Source organism: Dunckerocampus dactyliophorus, chromosome 15 (genome assembly GCF_027744805.1).
Source record: "Dunckerocampus dactyliophorus isolate RoL2022-P2 chromosome 15, RoL_Ddac_1.1, whole genome shotgun sequence".
Taxonomy (NCBI): domain Eukaryota; kingdom Metazoa; phylum Chordata; class Actinopteri; order Syngnathiformes; family Syngnathidae; genus Dunckerocampus; species Dunckerocampus dactyliophorus.
The window spans coordinates 26748976-26770173 of NC_072833.1; the positions used below are offsets into that span (position 1 = coordinate 26748976).

General features: G+C 40.1%; 2 protein-coding genes across 5 annotated transcripts in view; one reads left to right on the plus strand and one right to left on the minus strand.

Annotated features, from left to right (window-relative positions):
* The first annotated feature begins 1343 nt into the window (after positions 1–1343).
* cd36 (CD36 molecule (thrombospondin receptor)) lies at positions 1344–10560 on the plus strand. 2 transcript variants are annotated; one of them, XM_054752800.1, is made up of 12 exons: positions 1344–1489; positions 1687–1847; positions 4686–4830; positions 6685–6840; positions 8174–8265; positions 8339–8388; positions 8463–8532; positions 8609–8796; positions 8862–8980; positions 9161–9234; positions 9317–9371; positions 10190–10560. In XM_054752800.1, the coding sequence occupies exons 1-12, from the start codon at positions 1364–1366 to the stop codon at positions 10364–10366; spliced, it is 1413 nt and encodes a 470-aa protein (XP_054608775.1). In that variant the 5' UTR covers positions 1344–1363; the 3' UTR covers positions 10367–10560. The 2 variants fall into 2 exon arrangements, with proteins under 2 accessions (XP_054608775.1, XP_054608776.1); XM_054752801.1 differs by lacking the exon at positions 8862–8980.
* A 403-nt stretch (positions 10561–10963) lies between these two features.
* The window catches only part of sema3c (sema domain, immunoglobulin domain (Ig), short basic domain, secreted, (semaphorin) 3C), a 52725-nt gene continuing 42490 nt past the window's right edge, over positions 10964–21198 (minus strand). For all 3 annotated transcript variants that reach the window (XM_054752795.1, XM_054752797.1, XM_054752798.1), the window contains 8 exons: positions 20326–20470; positions 18877–19099; positions 18688–18776; positions 16971–17012; positions 16645–16802; positions 15345–15412; positions 15098–15228; positions 10964–13913 (listed from right to left, as the gene is read on the minus strand). In XM_054752795.1, the coding sequence (XP_054608770.1) occupies positions 13512–13913; positions 15098–15228; positions 15345–15412; positions 16645–16802; positions 16971–17012; positions 18688–18776; positions 18877–19099; positions 20326–20470 (1258 nt within the window). In that variant the 3' untranslated portion in view covers positions 10964–13511. The remainder of the gene's footprint in view (positions 13914–15097; positions 15229–15344; positions 15413–16644; positions 16803–16970; positions 17013–18687; positions 18777–18876; positions 19100–20325; positions 20471–21198) is intronic.

Here is a 21198-nt window from a genome sequence, read left to right on the forward strand (position 1 = left end):
GTGAAAACATAAATGAATGAATACAGGATAAACAATATCAGAAACTGTGGTAATGTCCCTAAGAAGACATTCATGAATTCAGGATAAATGACATCGGACATTGTGGCACTCATTAGCATGAATGGATTCAGGATATTTGCTCTCAGCCACGGCGGCATTAATTAGATAAAAATAAATCAATGAATTCAGGATAAATGATAACAGATACTGTGGCCTTAATTAGATAAGAATGAATTGATGAATTCAGGATAAATGATATCAGACACGGTGGCATTCATTCGATAATAATGAATCAATGAAATCAGGATCAACGATATCAGACACTGTGGCATTTGGTAGATAATGTTAAATGAATGAATTCAGGATAAACAATAGCAGACATGGTGGCATTCATTAAATAATAAATGAGTGAATTGAGGATAAATGATATCAGTCATGGTGGCACTCATTAGATGATAAGAAAATCAATGAATACAGGATATCTATCTATCTTATTCAATCTTACCCTGTTCTCATTTGCTATTGTGTGTTTTTACTCTTGTGAAGCACCTTGGGCACCATTGGGATGTTGTAAGGTGCTATACAAATAAACTTTGATTTGATCAACTATAGCACATATCAGGTGGCATTCATGACATAATAATGACTTTGAATAAATTCAGAAAAAAATGATATCAGATGCAGGGAAAGAAAAAACGAATGTGTAATAGCTGATAGCTTATTCACTGAAAACAATAGCAGAGTAAAAACGAACAGAAACATTGTATAATAGACAAATATTACCGAATGTATGATTAGTAAAACATGAATCAAATCAGGCTCAATAATGTATTTAATTGAATGTAGGCGTTATCATAAAACATCATTTAGTAATAGTCAGAAAGGCCATCATGCATGCAGAAAGGTGACTGCTGCTGCCCCCTAGTGGTGACTGTAAAGCCCTGCGAGACTGTGCACTTGAGCAAACGGGCAGCACACAACTCATCTTCAAGCCACACTCCAGCCTCTCCAGATCCTTATTCTTTCGTAGCCGTGGCAGCAAAAGAAACTTCTGTTTTTGTCTGAGCAGTGAGCAGGGCCGCCAGATAAGCCACTTTTAATCAATTAACTGTTCAAATAGCTGGGAGCCACGTGATCACATGTTTCCAGGCAAGCTTGTCAACCTTTCAACCGTTTATCACTGATAATCTCACCTGAAGGTTCAGCCTTATGTAAGTTGCAGGTATAAGGTGTGCACTGCTACCTGGCCTGCCACACACTCTGCTGATGCTGCAGCCCCTGTCAGCGCTCGCTCTCTGCAGCAGCACAAGCCAGTGACAGCCAACCCAGAGACACAGAGGCAGGCAGGGATACACCCACCGCCATGGAATCCTGCTGTAACGCCAGGTGCGGGCTGATCGCAGGGGCTGTGATCGGGGCTGTGGTGGCCGTGTTGGGAGGCATCCTGATCCCAGTGGGGGACATCATCATTGAGGAGACCGTCAAGAAGGTACGTTGCTTCAGAAGATCAAGGTGGAAATCAGCGGGATGCCATCTGGAGGACAAGTTATCTTCATTCATGTGGCGGAGACAAAAAAACAACAACCCAAAAAACATTGCCACCATCTGCAGTTTGATGTACCAGCGGGGCTGCTGGCAGTCTTGATGCATGTTAAAAATAGTCTCTGTGTTGTCGACGGGGTTTAGGAATCCGTCATTGAGCCCGGGACGCCGGCGTACGAAAACTGGGTGTCAACGGGGGCCAGCGTGTACAGGCAGATTTGGTTCTTTGACGTGCAGAACCCCCAGGAGGTGGTGGAGCGGGGTGTCAGTCCGGTGCTGGTGGAGAAAGGACCTTATACCTACACGTAAGATGCCTTTATGTCTTTCACACCATTCAAGCACTTGGTACATCTTCAAACAAAGCAATCTGCTCCTCATCATGTACAAATACCTTCTTGAAAGCACGCCTCTACACTACACTACACCGCTACCAGCTTTTAGCATATCAGTGCTATGTACGCACAAACACTGCATCTGATATCATTTATCCCCAATTCATTCATTCTTGTCTAATGAATACTGCTGTGTCTGATATCATTTATCCTCATTTATTATTATTTAATGAAAGCCAGTGTCTGATATCATTTATCCTCAATTCCTTCATTTATTATTTAATGCATGCCACAGTGTCTGATATCATTTATCCTCAAGTCATTCATTCTTGTCTAAGGAATACTGCTGTGTCTGATATCATTTATCTCCATTTATTATTATGTCATGAAAGCCATAGTATATCATTTATCCTCAATTCATTCATTCGTTATTTAATGAATGCCACAGTGTCTGATATTATTTATCCTCAATTCATTCATTATTGTCTAAGGAATACTGCTGTGTCTGATATCATTTATCTCCATTTATTATTATTTCATGAAAGCCATAGTATCTGATATGATTTATCCTCAATTCATTCATTCTTGTCTAATGAATAGTGCTGTGTCTGATATCATTTATCCTAATTTATTATTATTTAAAGAAAGCCAGTGTCTGATATCATTTATCCTCAATTACTTCATTTATTATTTAATGAATGCCACAGTGTCTGATATCATTTATCCTCAATTCATTCATTCGTTATTTAATGAAAGCCACAGTGTCTGATATCATTTATCCTCAATTCATTCATTCTTGTCTAATGAATAGTGCTGTGTCTGATACCATTTATCCTAATTTATTATTATTTAATGGAAGCCAGTGTCTGATATAATTTATCCTCAAATCCTTCATTTATTATTTAATGAATGTCACAGTGTCTGATATCATTTATCCTCAATTCATTCATTTGTTATTTAATGAAAGCCACAGTGTCTGATATCATTTATCCTCAATTAATTCATTCTTGTCTAATGGATACTGCTGCGTCTGATATCATTTATCCTCATTTATTATTATTTTATGAAAGCCACAGTATCTGATATAATTTATCCTCAATTCATTCATTCTTGACTAATGAATACTGCTGTTATTTAATGAATGCCACAGTGTCTGATATCATTTATCTTCAATTCCTTCATTTATTATTTATGAATGCCACAGTGTCTGATATCATTTATCCTCAATTCATTCATTCGTTTTTAATGAAAGCCACAGTGTCTGATATCATTTATCCTCAATTCATTCATTCGTTTTTAATGAAAGCCACAGTGTCTGATATCATTTATCTTCAATTCCTTCATTTATTATTTATGAATGCCACAGTGTCTATCATTTATCCTCAATTCATTCATTCTTGTCTAATTAATGCCACTTTGTCTGATATAATTCATCCTTAAATCATTCATTTATTATTATTTCATGAAAGTCATGGCATCTGACATAATTGATCCTGAATTAAATCATTTAATATGTAATGAAAGCCACAGTATCTGATATCATTTATCCTGAATTCATTCATTATTTTTTAATGAATGCCACTGTGTCTGATATCATTTATCCTCAATTCATTCATTCGTTTTTAATGAAAGCCACACTGTCTGATATCATTTATCTTCAATTCCTTCATTTATTATTTATGAATGCCACAGTGTCTGATATCATTTATCCTCAATTCATTCATTCTTGTCTAATTAATGCCACTTTGTCTGATATAATTCATCCTTAAATCATTCATTTATTATTATTTCATGAAAGTCATGGCATCTGACATAATTGATCCTGAATTAAATCATTTAATATGTAATGAAAGCCACAGTATCTGATATCATTTATCCTGAATTCATTCATTATTTTTTAATGAATGCCACTGTGTCTGATATCATTTATCCTCAATTCATTCATTCGTTTTTAATGAAAGCCACACTGTCTGATATCATTTATCTTCAATTCCTTCATTTATTATTTATGAATGCCACAGTGTCTGATATCATTTATCCTCAATTCATTCATTCTTGTCTAATTAATGCCACTTTGTCTGATATAATTCATCCTTAAATCATTCATTTATTATTATTTCATGAAAGTCATGGCATCTGACATAATTGATCCTGAATTAAATCATTTAATATGTAATGAAAGCCACAGTATCTGATATCATTTATCCTGAATTCATTCATTATTTTTTAATGAATGCCACTGTGTCTGATATCATTTATCCTCAATTCATTCATATATTATTATTGAATAAAATCCACAGTATCTGGTATCATTTATCCTGAATTAACTCATTTGTTATGATACATTGTATGCCATAGTGTCTGATATCATTTATACTGAATTCATTCATTTATTATTATTGAATTAATGCCACAGTGTCTGATATCATTTATCCTGAATTCATTAATTTATGACTATTTAATAAATGCCAGAGTATCTGATATCATGGATTAAATTCATTCATTTATTGTTATCTAATGGATGCTGCATTGTCTGATATTGTTGATCCAAATTCATCTATTGTTATCTCATGAACGGCGTAGTGTCCATATTCTTTCCCTGTTAGAAACTGGTAACGTGTTAGACGCAGGAAGTGAAGGAAGTCATTGCAGAGACGCAGAGGAGGGGTAGGAGGAAATAAACTCCGCCTCTTCCTGCTCCTTTTCATGTCAACGTGTGATGTTGTGTCATGTGACTTTGTTAAGTGCGTGTGAAACAAAGAAAACGGAACCATTCCGACGTGAAAAACCACTTTGCTGTGTGTGTCTCAGGGTCGGATATTTACCCAAAGCCAACATCACGTTCAACGCCAATCACACCGTCTCCTTCCTGATGCCCCTGGGGGCCATCTTTGTGCCGAGGATGTCCGTGGGATCAGAGAACGACACCATCACCTCGCTCAACTTGGCTGTGGCCGTAAGTGCGCCTCACCCTGGAATTAGCCCCGTCACTAAGCTGGAACAACAGGAGCCTTCCTAAAGTGGTGGCCCTCAACTGGGGGGTCACGGGCCCGTCCTGGGGGGGGGGGTCGTAGACAGCTTAGTCAAAAACGACGTGAAAACATCTACTTTCACGTATACAGTAAGTTCCTCTAAAATGCACTTTGGACACGTACTGTAATTATGTCTTATTCATCTTTCAAAAGAAAAAACCATGACAAATAAAATGACTTCAATAAAAGCATGAAATATAATACAAATAACATTTAAAAAATGACAAAGTGTAAACAATCATTAAAATAAATACAAATTAAAATGACTTAATAGATAAAAAATAAATACATAAAAATAAATACTAATAAAATGACTTAAATGAAAACGTAAAAAATAAAAATACATAAAAACAAAAATGACTTAAATAAAAGCCTAAAGAGAATTAAAATAAAATTTAAACAATGACAAAGTGTAAACAATCATTAATATACAGTAAATACAAAAAGAAATTACTTATTTTTAAAATAAATATATCCAAAAATATATAAAAAATAAATACAAATAAAAATGAGTTAAATAAAAACATACAAAATAAAAATACATAAACATAAAATTGACTTAAATAAAAACGTACAAAATAAGAAATACATAAAAATAAAAATGACTTAAATAAAAGTGTAAAAAATAATTAAAATAAAAAAAGTAAAAGAACTAAAAGCTGGAAAAAAAATTGACAATAAATACAAATATAAATGTCATATTTAAAATAATTATATATATATATATATATATATATATATATATATATATATATATATATATATATATAAAATCAAAATAAAAGTGACTTAAATAAAAAACGTGAAAAAAATACATAAAAACAAAAGTGACTTAAATAAAAGTGTAAAAAAAATAATAAAAATAAAAAAATTGTAAAGAAGGTGTAAACAATAACTAAAATAAATACAAAAAATTAACTTGAATAAAAAATGTAAAAAAATCATAAAAATAAAATTATAAAAATATGTAAAAAAGAAGGCATGAACAATAATAAAAAGAAATGCAAATAAAAATGACTTAAATAAAAATGTAAAAAAATAAAAGTGTAAGAATAATACAAATACATTTTAAAAAATGACAAAAATTAAAGCATAACAAAATAAAAATAACAATGACAAAGTGTCAAAACTAAAAATGACTTAAATGGAAGTGGGTCACAACTTAATGAGCATTGGAAAATGCGGGTCCAGGTTGGGACCATTTGAGAAGCCGGCGGCCAAAACGGGCCTGGGAATGACATCAGACCAGCAAGCTGATGTCTAAACTTGACATTTTGGCAGCAGCAGAGCTGTCCTGTCATATGGAGGATGTTTGACTAGCCTGTTTTCATTTATGACTTTGTTTACAAAAGATAAGCACGGCCTAGCCCTGATATTACATACAAAATAAGACCGGTCGTGATGGGAGAAGCCCGGACCCTCCCAGACCTCAGCTTTGTAAAAACATGACCCTCAGAATGCTAGATAGCGTTTAACCGTCCTGCTACGGAGCGAAGGCTCGCCCTGCTGCTCAGTGATGACAAACGGGCGTGTGGTGCACTTTTGCTTGGTAACCAATGAGCGCATGCGGTGCTGCGTTGGCGTCCACCGGTTCATCGATCACTTCGGATGATAGATAAGACGTTTAGAGCCAGCGTCAGCACGCCTGATGCTAATCTGTTAGCTCATCAGGTTTGCTGTGGTCATAAAAGGTGCTAAATTGCTGTCTTTATCTTTTATCTTGCGCTGTCGCATTCACCTGAAGACATGTGATTTTGTTGCCTTTTTTTTTAAACCAGGGGGCTTACACGCTGGTTCCCAAACTACTTCACACCATCCTGGAGACCATGATCAGGTCCAGCAACTCCTCCTTGTTCCAGCGCCGCACTGTCAAGGAGCTGCTGTGGGGCTACCAAGACCCCATGTTGAAAGAAGTCGTGGGGCTCTTCTCGCCTGTAAGACCGCGCACCATCACCGCTTGGAACCACCCGGGACACCTTCACTACATGTGGAACGCCATAGGGAGACATTTTAGGTTTAGTCTTTGTCCTTTTGGACAAAAACACTTCCTGTTTGAGTCACATTGTCATCATTTCTGTAGTTGAGGAAAACTCAAAAAGCAAAGTTTTTAGATGACCAAAACTCCCCCCAATAAAGGTTTTAGTCGGTGAAAACTCATAGAAAAGTTTTAGTTGATGAAAACTAAAAACAAGAAAAAAAAAAAGGTTTTAGTCAACAAAAATAGGTTAAGAAAAGGTATTAGTAGATGAGAACTCAAACAGAACAAAGTTTTAGTTGATGAAAAGTGGAAAAAAGGTTTTAGTCAACAAATGAATAGTAAAAAAGTTTGTAGTTGATGAAAAAAAAAAGGTTTTAGTCGACAACCCTCAGTGCCAAAAAAAAGGTTTTAGGCAACAAAAACAAAAAAGAGATTAAAACCCAGTTTTAGTCGATGAAAACAAACAGCATAGAAACTGGGATTTTAGTCGATGTAAACTAAAAAAAAACGGTTTTGGTGAACAAAAAAGTAATTAAAAAAAGGTTTTAGTCGATGAAAGCTCCCCCAAAAAAGGTTTTAGTCAACTAAAAAATACTTTTAAAAAGGTTCTAAGTTGATGAAAAACTCCCACCCCAAAAAAAGGTTTTAGTCGATAAAAACTCCAAAAAAAGCTTTTGTCGACAACAGTTTTAGTAATAAAAATAAATTAAAAAATATAATTTATGTCAATATATTACATACAGTATATACAGTAGAAGCATTGGAAATTGGATGAGGAAAAAAAACAACGAGGGGCTACAATTACTCTCTCTGTGTCCACAAAGTACAAATAATGTAATGTAATGTAATGTAATGTAATGTAATATAATATAATATAATATAATACAATATAATGCAATATAATATAATACAATATAATACAATATAATATAATATGGCAATAAAGTCCTAATATAATGGGAATAATAAAATAATAAAATTATTACATAATTATGAGAAGAAAATTTATAACAAAAAACTTGACATCGTTGGAAAGTGAAAAGAAAATCAACAGTAATTTTCCAAGAATGTAAAACAAATTCACGTTCGATGAGTACTCCCAAGAAGCTGTTAAAAATGAGCTTTTCAAAGAAATGTAATCATCTTAGATATTTGAAAGTAATCATAAGAATAATCATCATTGTGCCATGGTTGATGAAAACGAGAGCGCATGTAGTCCTAAAGAGATTTGTCGGTGTGGAAGATCGGGTGGTGATGGTGTTTCTGGTGAGCTCTCCTGTTCTGTCCAGTATAACGGCACCTACGACGGCTACTACAACATCCACAGCGGCAAGGACGACGTCTCCAAGGTGGGCATCATCGACATGTGGAAAGGATCCAAGTAAGCATCGCTAATAAGGTGCGGTGAAAAACGTGAGGATAACATTCAAGCCTCTTTTTTTTTAACCCGACAGGAGCCTCAGTTTCTGGAACGACGCGTACTGCGACATGATCAACGGCACAAGTCAGGCTCTCACTCACAAGTGGTCTTCCACCCTCGAGCGGCCTCTCTAACACGCCTTCACCTCCATTTTCCAGCCGCTTCATCCTTCCCGCCCTTTGTGGACCGCACCAAGCCGCTCTACTTCTTCTCAGCAGACATCTGCAGGTGATGAACGCTCCAACCGCCAAGCCCACGTCCACCAGAGGTCACCACAACGCAGCAACACACCTTCCCTCTGCAGGTCTGTGGCGGCCCTCTACGAGCAGACCATGGACCTGAAGGGCATCCCCGTGTACCGCTTTGGCCTCCCGTCCTCCACCTTCGCCTCGCCGGCCGTCAACCCTGCCAACCACTGCTACTGCAAGGACGTGAAGACCACCAAGAACTGCACCATAGCCGGGGTGCTGGACATGAGCTCCTGTCAAGACGGTGAGTCCCGCCATTAACCCCCGACCGGAAAGTTCTTTTCACGGATGAAAACATCTTCTTCACAGGAAATCCCATCTACATGTCTCTGCCACACTTCCTGTACGGTAGTCCGTCCCTGCAGGAGGCCATGCGGGGCCTCCGGCCCAGTGAGGAGCACCATTCCACCTTCCTGGATGTGGAACCCGTAAGAAGGCTTACATAAGATAGGCTCTGTCTAGTAAGATAGCATAGACACAATGATACCATATCACAATATCATCGGTTTGGGTCGATACGGGCTGTGCTTCCAAGTCAAGCGTACAAATGCTCAACCTTTCAGAGTCCAATCCCACTAAAACAAACAAATCGTGTATCTTCCTTCCAGATGACCGGATTCACCCTCAGGTTTTCCAAGAAAATCCAAGTGAATATGATGTACGGACCATCCAAGGTCATCACGTAAGTCGTTACAGATTTGCTGGGAATACGTCTCGTCCTTCCTCGCACAACGACACTTCATAGACAAACTGTGTGTGCTCAGGGTGCTGAAGAAAGTCAAGGACTACACCATCTTCCCCGTCGTCTGGATGAACGAGGTAACGACATCAACCTTCACTTCCACTGCAGCCAAAACGTAGATTTCATTCAAACGCGACTTCTTTCATATTTCACCATATGTGGTCCATACCTCCGCCTGAGCAGCCAGCAGGACACGAAGTCCCACGTCTTATTTCACAAGCAGATTCCACACGAGCTTCGTACTGCATCCAACTTCAAGGCTAGGAAGATTGTCGTTTGAGCCTGTCCACATGCTTCTCGGACAAAAGCAGGCTCTCTAAATCAATCAAAGGTCACGAGGCAAGATTTTGCATTTGGACCAGATAGCTGTGTAGCTTGTCTCAATTTATGTTGTTTGAGCCTATCCATGTGCTTCTCGGACAAAAGTAGGCTCTGTGAAGCAAAGCAAAGGCTGGCGTTGAAGTCACAATGGCAAGATTTTGCATTTGGACCAGACAGACGTGTAGCTTGTGGTTTGAACCTATCCACGTGCTTCTCAGACAAAAGCAGGCTCTGCGCAGTCAATCAAAGGAAACGAGGGAAGATTATGCATTTGGACCAGATAGCTGTGTCGCTTGTCTTGATTCATGTTGTTTGAGCCTATCCACATGCTTCTCAGACAAAAGCAGGCTCTTTAAGTCAATCAAAGGTAACGAAGCAAGATTATGCGTTTGGACCAGATAGTTTGTGTAGCTTGTCTCGAATTTTGCTGTTTGGGCCTATCCATGTGCTTCTCAGACAAAAGCAGGCTCTGTAAGTCAATCAAAGGTCATGAGGCAGGATGATGCATCTGGAGCAGCTAGCATGAGGCCCAGCAGCCTAAATCTGCGCTAACGAGACAATATTTCTCGTGCAGTCGGCGGAGTTGGACGACGAAACGGCGGACTTGCTCAAGAAGGAGCTGGTGGGCAGCATCCAGATGCTGGACATCATCCAGAAGACGATGCTGGGCTGCGGCGTGGCCGTCTTCGTCGTTTGCCTTATCGCGTACTGCGTGGTCCGGAGGAAACACAACAGGACGCAGATCGCCTGAGCCAATCAAAAAGCTGCTGTGGGACATTTTCATATTGACTTGCACTTTTTCAAAACGTATAATTTCAGTGTTATTATTTATAATGTTGATACTGTGATTTTTGTAAAGCGCTAAAACAATCAGGGATTTGGAGGTCAGGTTATTAATCCTTTAATGCTCCAGCTAAAGCTAATGTTTTTATGCTTTGCTTGACTCGTGGCTTCAAATGAATAAAAGCAGATGAACATTTGGCTTGTTATGCTTCCTTGCCCTTTCGCCCGCATCCTCGCAGGCCTCCAAAGCCGGCTGTGAGGGTCCTGGCGCGAGAACAAACAGCCGCAGAGGCACCGCTGATGAAGTTTTTCCTCTTTTACCTCGAGTGAACCGTAAGTCACATCAGCGTCATCCAAGCGGGCACTGCGGTTATGATGAACGGATGTGGGCTTATTTGGGCAAAAGCGGCATTCCAGCCCAACTTCTTGGGACGTGTCTGTCCCCTCGGAATCGGCAGAGTTGCATGGCAGGGTGCCGACTCAGCAAAGTGTCACACTGATAGCCCGAGATGCCTCCCCGACCGTTCCGTACATACACCGCATGAATACAAAAATGTGCCGTGAAACTGTTAAATGTGCTCAGCAGCCATTCTCGCGTTGAACAAACACGATATAACATACAGCAACCCCTCGCCGCCTTCACTCTCTGTCGTGGTTCACTACTGCCTATTATTAGTAAAAATAAACGCATATTTTTGCTCATTTTACATTTTTTTGCCTAGATTAAACATTTTTCAGCATAGAAATGTCAAAAAGAAGTACACTACAAATATAAGGTATTCAGAAGATGCATGTAGTATTCTACACTGGTCACTAGGTGTCAGTAATGTTACATTGATGCCACAACAGCCACTGCAGGAAGTACTGTACAGAAACAGGAAGTAAAAAAAAAGAAACAGCAACAAAGAACACTCCCAAGGCTAACATATGTGACTATATTATGTCTTATGTTCTCTTATTATGTCTACTATATTGGGTAATAGGAGTGTGAAGGTGACTACAGTAGACACCCCTACAACGTAAATAATCCGTTCCAAGAACCTTTATGTTATAGTGTTTCTATGTTATAGGAAGCGTAAAATACATGTAAATAGCCTAATCCGTTCCAAGATCTTCCCAAACGCACACCTTTGGGCCTTCAAAATATTCAAAGTCCACCAAATATGATGGGAAAATATAAGAAAACAGCATAAACATAGTAGAGTAACATTCCAATATAAAATAAGGTAAGTAAGGTATAATGGTGGATGGGGAACGGCCGTAGAGTCTACTTGTAGCAACATCACTTAACTTCATACCACCGTCATGCTTCTGGATCATTTCCTGCTTAACGAAAAGTAAACAAATTAAGAAGAGATTTCAATGCGTGCAAACTAGTTTAGGGGCGACTACGATGAGGAAGGGAGCTCGCATACAAACACGGACGCGCTGGATAAGTCAGCCAATGAGATGAGAGCCTAGGCGGTGCCCCGATAATCAGCCAATGAGAGCGTGAAGCCAGAAGGCGTCACCAAGTATACTCTGTTAGTCTCTCTGTCGCTTGCACGGACTTGACGCTTTACGTTATATGGAATTCCTTAAATTAATTAATTAATTCCTTAAAATTGACATAAATTCTTTACGTTCAGTGGAATTTACGTAAAAGGAGGTTTACGTTATGCGAGGTACTACTGTATAGGGGTGTTATTTCATGTCTAGAGGGCTCTAATCATGTTAAAAAGCATATTTAGAAGTGCTCTGATGACAAAAATATATGATTTATAATGAAGGAATTAAATTGTTGACAAATTCAGTCATCATGGTCGGTCTGGAACCACTGAACCGCTTTAAAGGAGGGATTAGTGTATGGCAAATGTTTTCCTAAAATAACAAAACAGTGGATCCCAGTGAATCACATTTGTGATTCAGCATTCAGATTTGCATATTTTTGGTCAAAATTTGTTGTTTTTACTCAGAGGAAAGGACGTTTTTCACTTTTATTGCAAATGTTGATGTGAAAATGGAGGAGAACAGCAAAGTCAAGCTAGCAGGACGGTTTGGAAGTTTGCCAACAATATACATTTTTTTTGGCGTGTCAATTACTCGCCATTCCTTGGTGGTCCCCGATAGTAACCCTCACGGAAATTGTGAATCTACTGTATTTCACTTGAAGGATCTTTGTTTTCATATGCGATAATTGTCGGGACGATAACATTAAAAACAACTCCGATAACCGATAATTAAAGAAAAAAAAGCTCCAATGAGGTGAGGTTACATGTAATGTGCAGGTGAGCCAATCAAGCGCTCTCCTGCTGTGTTTGAAAAGTGCAAAAGCTCTGCCAGAGACCTCCGAGGCGTCACACCGGCTGCTCGGAGCGTGTGCCCAAATATAGTGCACCTTACTGGGCCACAGCAGGTGGCTCCTCCCCCTCTATACTCTGGTTCTCCTGATAGTAGTGATGTGCTAGTAGTAATGTCATCATATTTCATTAGGACAAATGAACAAATCCTAATTTGTTCCAGTCCTTCTTGCCTCCAGGTGTGCACAAACTACCTGCAGTTAAATCTACCAAAAAAAAAGTTGAGCCTGGTAATGGAAGCTGGGTTTAGCACACTAGCAAACACACATTTGGGCAGTTTCATGCTTTCATGCACAAAAAAATGACATTAACAGGTAACTTTTCAGAAATAAATAGAAATGTCCGCTTAAGTCGCTGCTGGTCGTACAGTTTTATTCAACGTGCGCTGTTGTAAAAATGGCGTGTCGTCAGGCTAGTCTCTGCGAGTTGCAGATGCAGTCGTAGTAAGTCAGTGAAGTTATTTACACTAAACATTAAATACCTGTACACACCACTTATCTACACAACATATTCACACACTCACTTGCACTACCTAGTGGGGGAGTTGGGACATTACACTTTGATCAGGCAGGAATAAATACAGGAGATTTTACAACGTGGCCAATGTTCATGCATCCACGTTTCCCTTTATGCGTCTCCCTTTTGTCCCAGAAGATGCACACTGGCCACAGCTACAATCTACTGTCTTGTGAAAGTCACGCCCACGTGTGTCCAAAGTGACTTCTATTTGGTAGAGGAGCATCATCCTCGTCTCAGCGTCCACAGTGTACCGCCTCACTCCTCCGGGAGGTGATTGCGACGGTTGCGGCTCTTCCTGCGATCCAGCAGGGGCTTGAGCTTGGCTAAGTCCCCCCTGAGGGGCCCCGGGGGCGGCTGCGTCTGCTGGAGCTCCTTCCTCTCCTTGCAGTACTGCTGCATGGCCAGGCTCTCTGCGGGGCTGAAGGCCTCCAGCAGCGCCTTGGGGTGCAAGGAGCCGGATCGGGCCCACGGCGCCTGCTTCTTGTCCGCGAGCACGCTCACCATGGCCTCGCTCAGCACACGCAGGCGGATCTTGGCCACGGTGCGCTTGAAGCCGTTCTCGGTGGTCAGGCAGTAGTACAGGCCCTGGTCGGAGGGCTGGGCCGAGCGGACCAGGAGGCCGTGGTCGGTGGAGAGGACGCGCTCGCTCAGCTTCACCTGAGGTTCACACATGCAGCCATGCAGGAGAACCGCATCAAAAATGCTGCATGATTGTAGACCACTGCAATGTATCCCGCTGGAGATCTTGTGTTTTGGATTTTTTTATAAAGCCATTTCATGACCAAATTGCAGTCTTTTACATTCATTTTTTTATTTGGCCTACATTGCTTGCTTTTTTAGGTAAATATGACAATTTTCTAAAAAAAATCTATGTAAATGTATCATTATGTCTATATTTTATATCGTATTTTTTATAATTTACACTTCTTTACACTCTCAATCCTACATGCTCTACCTAGTGGTGAAGTTGGGGAATTACATCAACCCGTCTCTGGACAAAAATGGCAACAATAAAGGATTGTGCATTAAAATCACTGCTTAAAACACACAAAATGGAAACATTGTCAATACTACTACTACTATGATAATTAATAATAAGAATTCATTTACTTTTTAAAAAATGTATACATTGCCAACAGAATGTTCTACATTTGTCAACACATTTTTTTTAATAGTTGATGAAATCATTGCTTGCCTGGACATGATTTTTAATAATAATAAGTAATACCAATAAAAATAATATCAATAATCAATCAAATAGATACAAATAATCAAGAGAATAATCAAATACTTGTGATAATTACAGGAATAAATAATTCTTAAAATTATTATCACATGATTATTTGTTATTTATACAAATCTGTATAATAAAATAACTGTGATCATAAAAAAATTATTATTGGAATTATTGTCACAATTATTTAATTATTTTTCTGATTTTTGATAATGTACTTATTTATAAAAAGAATAATCAAGTTCTTTTAGTTATTATCACACTTATTTTATTATTATCCTGATTATTTGTATTTATTTATACAAAATCCTGAGAATAATAAAATAATTGTGACAATAATTGCAAGAATGATTTAATCTTGCAATTATTATAAAAATTAATTTATCATTCTCATGATTATTTGCAATTATTTATTAAAAAATCAGTACAATAATAAAATAACTGTGATAATAATTAGAAGAATAAATCAAGCTTGTAATTATTGTCACAATTTTTTGATTATGCTCATGGTTATTTGTATTTATTGATCAAAATCAGGATAATGATAATAAATAATAGCTCTAATAATAATAATAATAATGATAAATAGTCATGTTGTATGACTGACCTCTTTCCTCCTGTCGTTGTCCCTGTGGATGAGCCAGCGGATGGAGGCCTGGGGGGCCTTGGGGAGGCACTCCAGGAAGGTGGTGTTGTTTTTGACGGCGTACTGCGTCATCTCCGCTGCATTCCTGTAGGCTGTCGTCAAGGCATAAACACGCACGTGGTCATTGCTAATGCGGTGTTTGACGGGCGGGCCGGGCTGTGGCTAATGACTGGAAAAGGGACGCACGGGACAGGAGACCGGCGCATACCTTTCAGATTGAATCCTCGGCACTGAGTGAGAGGATTTCCATGCATGACGTCCTGCCTCCTGCTCCTCCTGCAAGGAAAGCAAACTTGTTAGCAGTCGACTTCCTCAAACTGGAAGTCCTCCAACCAGACCAAAGAGGCGCCGCTGGAGAGGCGAGGTGCCACTCGGACCCCCTTGTCTGTCTTATGTCTACACATACTTACTCTTGTGTCTGAAAACAAAACAGTCATCAACTTGCAGTGCTGCATCCTATTTATGTCTTTTTTTTTTTTCTGCAGTACCACATCCTATTATGTCTTATTCATTCTTTTCCTGCAGTACCACATTCTATTTATGTCTTATTTATTCTTTTTCTGCAGTACCACATCCTATTTATGTCTTATTCATTATTTTCCTGCAGTGCAACATCCTATTTATGTCTTATTTATTCTTTTTCTGCAGTACCACATCCTATTATGTCTTATTCATTCTTTTCCTGCAGTACCACATCCTATTTATGTCTTATTCATTCTTTTCCTGCAGTACTGCATCCTATTTATATCTTATTCGTTCTTTTCCTGCAGTAGCGCATCCTATTTATGTCTTATTTACTCTTCCTGCAGTACTTGCATCCTATTTATGTCTTATTATTTTCCTGCAGTACCGCATCCTATTTATGTCTTATTTATTCTTTTCCTACAGTGATGCTTCCTATTTATGTCTTATTCTTTTCCTGCAGTATGCATCATTTTTATGTCTTATTTATTCTTTTCCTGCAATAGTGCATCCTATTTATGACGTATTTGTTCTTTTCCTGTAGGACTGCATCCTATTTATGTCGTATTTATTCTTTTCCTACAGTGATGCTTCCTATTTATGTCTTATTCTTTTCCTGCAGTATGCATCATTTTTATGTCTTATTTATCCTTTTCCTGCAATAGTGCATCCTATTTATGACGTATTTGTTCTTTTCCTGCAGGACTGCATTCTATTTATGTCGTATTTATTCTTTTCGTACAGTGATGCATCCTATTTATGTCTTATTCTTTTCCTGCAGTATGCATCAGTTTTATGTCTTATTTATTCTTTTCCTGCAATACTGCATCCTATTTATGACGTATTTGTTCTTTTCCTGCAGGACTGCATCCTATTTATGTCTTATGTGTTCTTTTGCTGCAGTACTGCATCATTTTTATGTCTTATTTATTCTTTTCCTGCAGTACCACATTCTATTTATGTCTTATTCATTCTTTTCCTGCAGTACCACATCCTATTTATGTCTTATTTGTTCTTTTCCTGCAGTACTGTATCCTGTGTCGCACCTTTTCCCGGTGGGGTAGAAGCGGGAGCAGCTGAGTCCGTCCCAGGCGCAGTAAGGGTCTCTGGCCAGGCAGCAGTCGGCGCAGGCCGAGCCGTAGGCGTGACAGCGGTGCAGCGAGACCTGCGAGACCCCCAACTCCGAGCTGACGTACAGCTGTTGCTGCGAAAGCAAACAGTTCAGAGGTCAGTCGGCCGCCGTGTTTGTCTTCCTAAGTGGACGCAGCTCCGCCACAATTAAGGCTTACTGCTTCCTCGGGCTGTTGGGCTTGGGAGAGAGAGGGGCGAGAAACACGTGAAGACAATAAAAGAGTCCGCAGGGAGCACTTACTTTTTTAGATGAGATCCTCAAGTTTGTAACTGGAGCTTGGCTCTGGAAAATGTCAAAGACATTTGTCAAAGAAATACACGCTGACCACAGCGGCAACTAGTCATTTTACATGACACATTTAAGCAAAGGAAACACACTTTACAGCTTTAAAGAGGATTTCTATACACACTGGACAGTTGATTAGGCACAGCTGCACCACCTATGACGTTTGTGGCGCCCCCCTGTGGGATGTGGTCCAAATGCATACATGTCACACACGTATCCTCACTGTTTGAAGCCCCGGTCACACCGCCCGAACTTTGCTGTAGCGTCCCTGGAGCGGTGAAAAAAAATTCATCACCGCTCGTAACCGCGCACCACCGTTTAACAGAAATTGGCCCCCGTTAAGGCAACGCCGTATACGCTCGGCCACCGCTGATGGTCCCTCCTACCGCTCCGAAAGTTTTGAGCTGCACAAAATATTGCCAGCGGTGAGGAGGGGGCAATTTTCCGCTATGGCAAAGTTCATCACCGCTCCAACAACGGCCAGTCAAAGTTTGGCGCCGCTAGACGGAAGTTCGTGGACGCTTGGGTCCGCTACTCCAACGCAGAAATCTTGAACGCTGGACCACTGCTGCTTCGCCAGCTTTGCCCGGGCGGTGATTAAACGTTGCACAAACTTAGTTGGAGCGGCTGTAAGCGTTTTGCGAGCGGACACGGGATTGCTGGAACGGTGTCAGGCGTTGAAGCAGCTATGAAGCAGCGATCCATTGCGGTGAAGAACTTTGGTTTGCCGTTGGTATGGAGGTGTCGGAGGCGGAGCATAATTTGGCTATAAATACAGAGAGAAATGGACCAGGAGCCTATTTGGAATAGCCGTTGAGTGCAGACCTCAGTTATATCGAATTTGCTCAAAGTTACAGTAAAACTGTACTACCATGGATGCTGAGAGACTTGCTATGATTGGTGCACTAGTCCAGCAGCAGAATCAGAACCTCCTCAGATTGCAACAAGCTGTTGACAGGAGAAGAGAGGGAAGGAGAGACAGAGTTGTGTGGGTCAGACAGTTGTTGTGTTTGCAGAGACACACTAGAGGGCACTGTGGGACTGCGAATGAGGATCCACGAGCCTTCCAGCCAGTCATGAGGATGCCACCAGCCCGCATGCGCAGAACGCCACTCTATCGACGCTCGCGTCACCGCTAAACCAACGTTCGCTACCGTTAAACCAACACTAAAGCAAGGGCGGCTTCAGCGGTGCACCGCTAGGACAACACCCGTGTTTTCTATTTTTTTCCCCATTTTGTGCGCGGTTACGAGCGGTGATTATTTTTTTTCACCGCTCCAGGGACGCTACAGCAAAGTTCGGGCGGTGTGACCGGGGCTTTAGCATCATGAGGAAAACACTTAATGACTTATGGACATATAGCCCAATGCAAAGACCTTTTTCTTGATGGCGGCCTTATTTTTCCACCAATTTTGTTCAGACAGGTGCATTCCCACACAGGTGCTTGTTAGCGCCCAAAAGGTGTGCGCCAAATTTGGTGGTGATCCGGCCAAACACCCTGAAGTTATAGGGGATTTTGTTTTGTGGAGCGCATTGAACTGTGTGAGAACTTTCAAGCCAACCCCACGTTGCAGGAGGTTTCAATAACTTGACACGTCTTGTGGGAGTGCAGCCACGGTCGAAGCTAGCACACGCCCATGACAAATTGGTTGAGCTAAAGAGAGAAGACAACCTTAAAGACTTCCAGCTCCTCCAGAATGAGATCCTCATGCAGGGAGTGGTTGGTGGGCAGGGCGATCACCTTCTGGACGGTACCTTTGTCTGGAGGAAGAGGAGGTTTTTGTTGGCCGACGTTCTTAAAGAAGGAAAAACCCACAGCATCCACGAGGGAGCTCCTATCACCCAAGTTCAGCCTCCCTACCCGTGCCCAAGAACAGGACTTGGTAGTTTCCATCCGCCGCCGCCACCTGGTCCACGGCCACAGACGTGTACTTGTAGTCGGCCCCCGTGCGGACCACCAGAGGTCTCCTCCCGACGGGATAGACGGCGTTGAACATGACCGGGTGGTTGCGGACGAAGTTGACCACGTCATCCGGGAACTCTTTGGTGGTGCGGATGTCCGGCGTGAAGGCGCCGCCAGGACACTGAGGAGGCAAATAAGCCAGAACAAAACACGTCAACGGGGAAAAAAACCAATGAGCACAAACGTGTCATTCGTAGGGGTGTCACCAGACCACACCATACACCAGACTGGGGCTACGACACAAGGTGTCAAACTCAAGGCCCGGCAACAAATCATTCTATGTGGCCCATGAAAACGAATAAATGTGAACTACAAATAATTCATGTCAAAAAGACACTTTGACGTTTACAAAATATTTCTACATATATTTTAGTTTTATTATCATTGTTGTTCATTTTGAGGACAAGCGGGACAGAAAATGGATGGATGGATTTGATTTTTCTGACTTTTTTAATATACATAGTTATATTATGTTTTTTATTATTGTATTTATTTTTTCATTATTGTAAAAATTATTTTCATAGGTTTATTTTTGTAGCTCCCTGAAATAGATTTATATTATAATATTTGTCAAAAACATAATAGTATTGTAGTATTGTAAATACTAGTATTATTATTATTATTATTTATGAAAGAATCATTAATATAATAAGTATATACTGTATATATATAGATAGAGGGAGAGAGAGAGAGAGATTTTATATCTATAATTTGATTTATATTATTTATACATAATGGTTTATATAAATATTATATGAACATTAATATATATATTTATATATTGTTTAAAAAAGTTATTTATATATATTGCAATAACATTAATATATTCGAAAAAACATTAATATTTAAACATGAATGCATTCATATATAGTAAATATATATAAATCTGACTTTTTAATTGTTATATACTGCATATGATATATTATTATTAGAATTATGTATAGTTTTAATGATATAATGATACAAAATGTCTATATAATACATGAATATTATATAAACATGAACAGATACGATAGTTGTATACTCCAATGTTGACATCCCCAGCTTGACTTGTTTCAGTGTAAGTTTGTTGGTAAAACTGTGCCATAATATGACCAACATGCTTTCACAGTTCCAGGTGGCCCTCTGAGGGTAACCCTAACTGCGATGTGGCCCCACGGTGAAAAGCAGGCTGACGCCCCTGTTCTACGAGAACAAGGCGAGATTTTAACATTACTCTTAAGAAAAGTACAATGAAAAAATATCCAAAATATACGACAATCTACTCGCTTCATTTCTACGAGGTGACACTCACACACGTCCCACTAATTGGCAAAAGGCACAATGAAACAAAGAGCATGAACTTACAGTTCCAGGCCTGGGGTAGGGGATGCGTCCCTGGAAGGCCACCCACTGGAAGTTGGGTCCGTCTCTGTGAGCGAAGGGCCCGTTGAAGACGGTGAGGACGTCGGCCATGTTATACACACACACCGCCGAGCCTTTGAAGACAGAGCTGAGGGAAAAGGAAAGACGGATGACTGCCCGAGGTAATGGGGGGGTGGAGCTCTCCTCAAATTCCCCGCTTCAAAGCCCACCAGGAACAGAAGTGCTTTGTGTAGAACGGGTTAAGTTAAGAGGAATAAAGCGGTGATAAGGAATAACAAGGAACTGTGGAGGTGTTTGGGTTGGATGCGTTAGCTTGTCGGACACGCTTTGGTGACGTTGCCGCTACAAGTGGGGGGGTGCGGTTGGGTGGGAGTGGGGGCATGGTGACAGTGCCACCCGGGGTCTACCAGACCGGCTGAATTAGAGACGAAAACAGACGGATCGAGTGACCCGCCTGGAGAATTTGCCACGCTGAAGCAGACTGACACACGATACGCTCGGACACAAGCAATCAAGTAGGGTATATACATATACTGTATGTCCTTCCTGGTTTTCACGTCCACATGACCGTGCCCCGCAATCCTGCCTAGCAACAAATAACCTCACAACCAGGGGAAAGAATCTTAGCAACTCCACCATGATGAAGATAAAATATGATCTCAGTTGCGGCTGTGGCATGACACTTCTGTTACCCAATATGCTACACATCATAAGACATATAAGACATAGAAAACCTGTTTACAACCTTCTAAATAAGCTATTTAACATTATTAGAGCCCTCTAAACATGAAATAACACCCCTATAGTCACCTTTACACTCCACCTACACAATATAGGAGACCTAATAAGAGAAAA

What these genes read in the sequence shown, in the direction of transcription:
- cd36 (XM_054752800.1), top strand. Translation starts at nt 1,364, where the DNA reads ATGGAATCCTGCTGTAACGCCAGGTGCGGGCTGATCGCAGGGGCTGTG. An exon ending in CGACATGATCAACGGCACAA is followed by an intron (nt 8,389 to 8,462) that starts GTCAGGCTCTCA and finishes TCCATTTTCCAG; the next exon opens with CCGCTTCATCCTTCCCGCCC. An exon ending in CATGAGCTCCTGTCAAGACG is followed by an intron (nt 8,797 to 8,861) that starts GTGAGTCCCGCC and finishes TCTTCTTCACAG; the next exon opens with GAAATCCCATCTACATGTCT.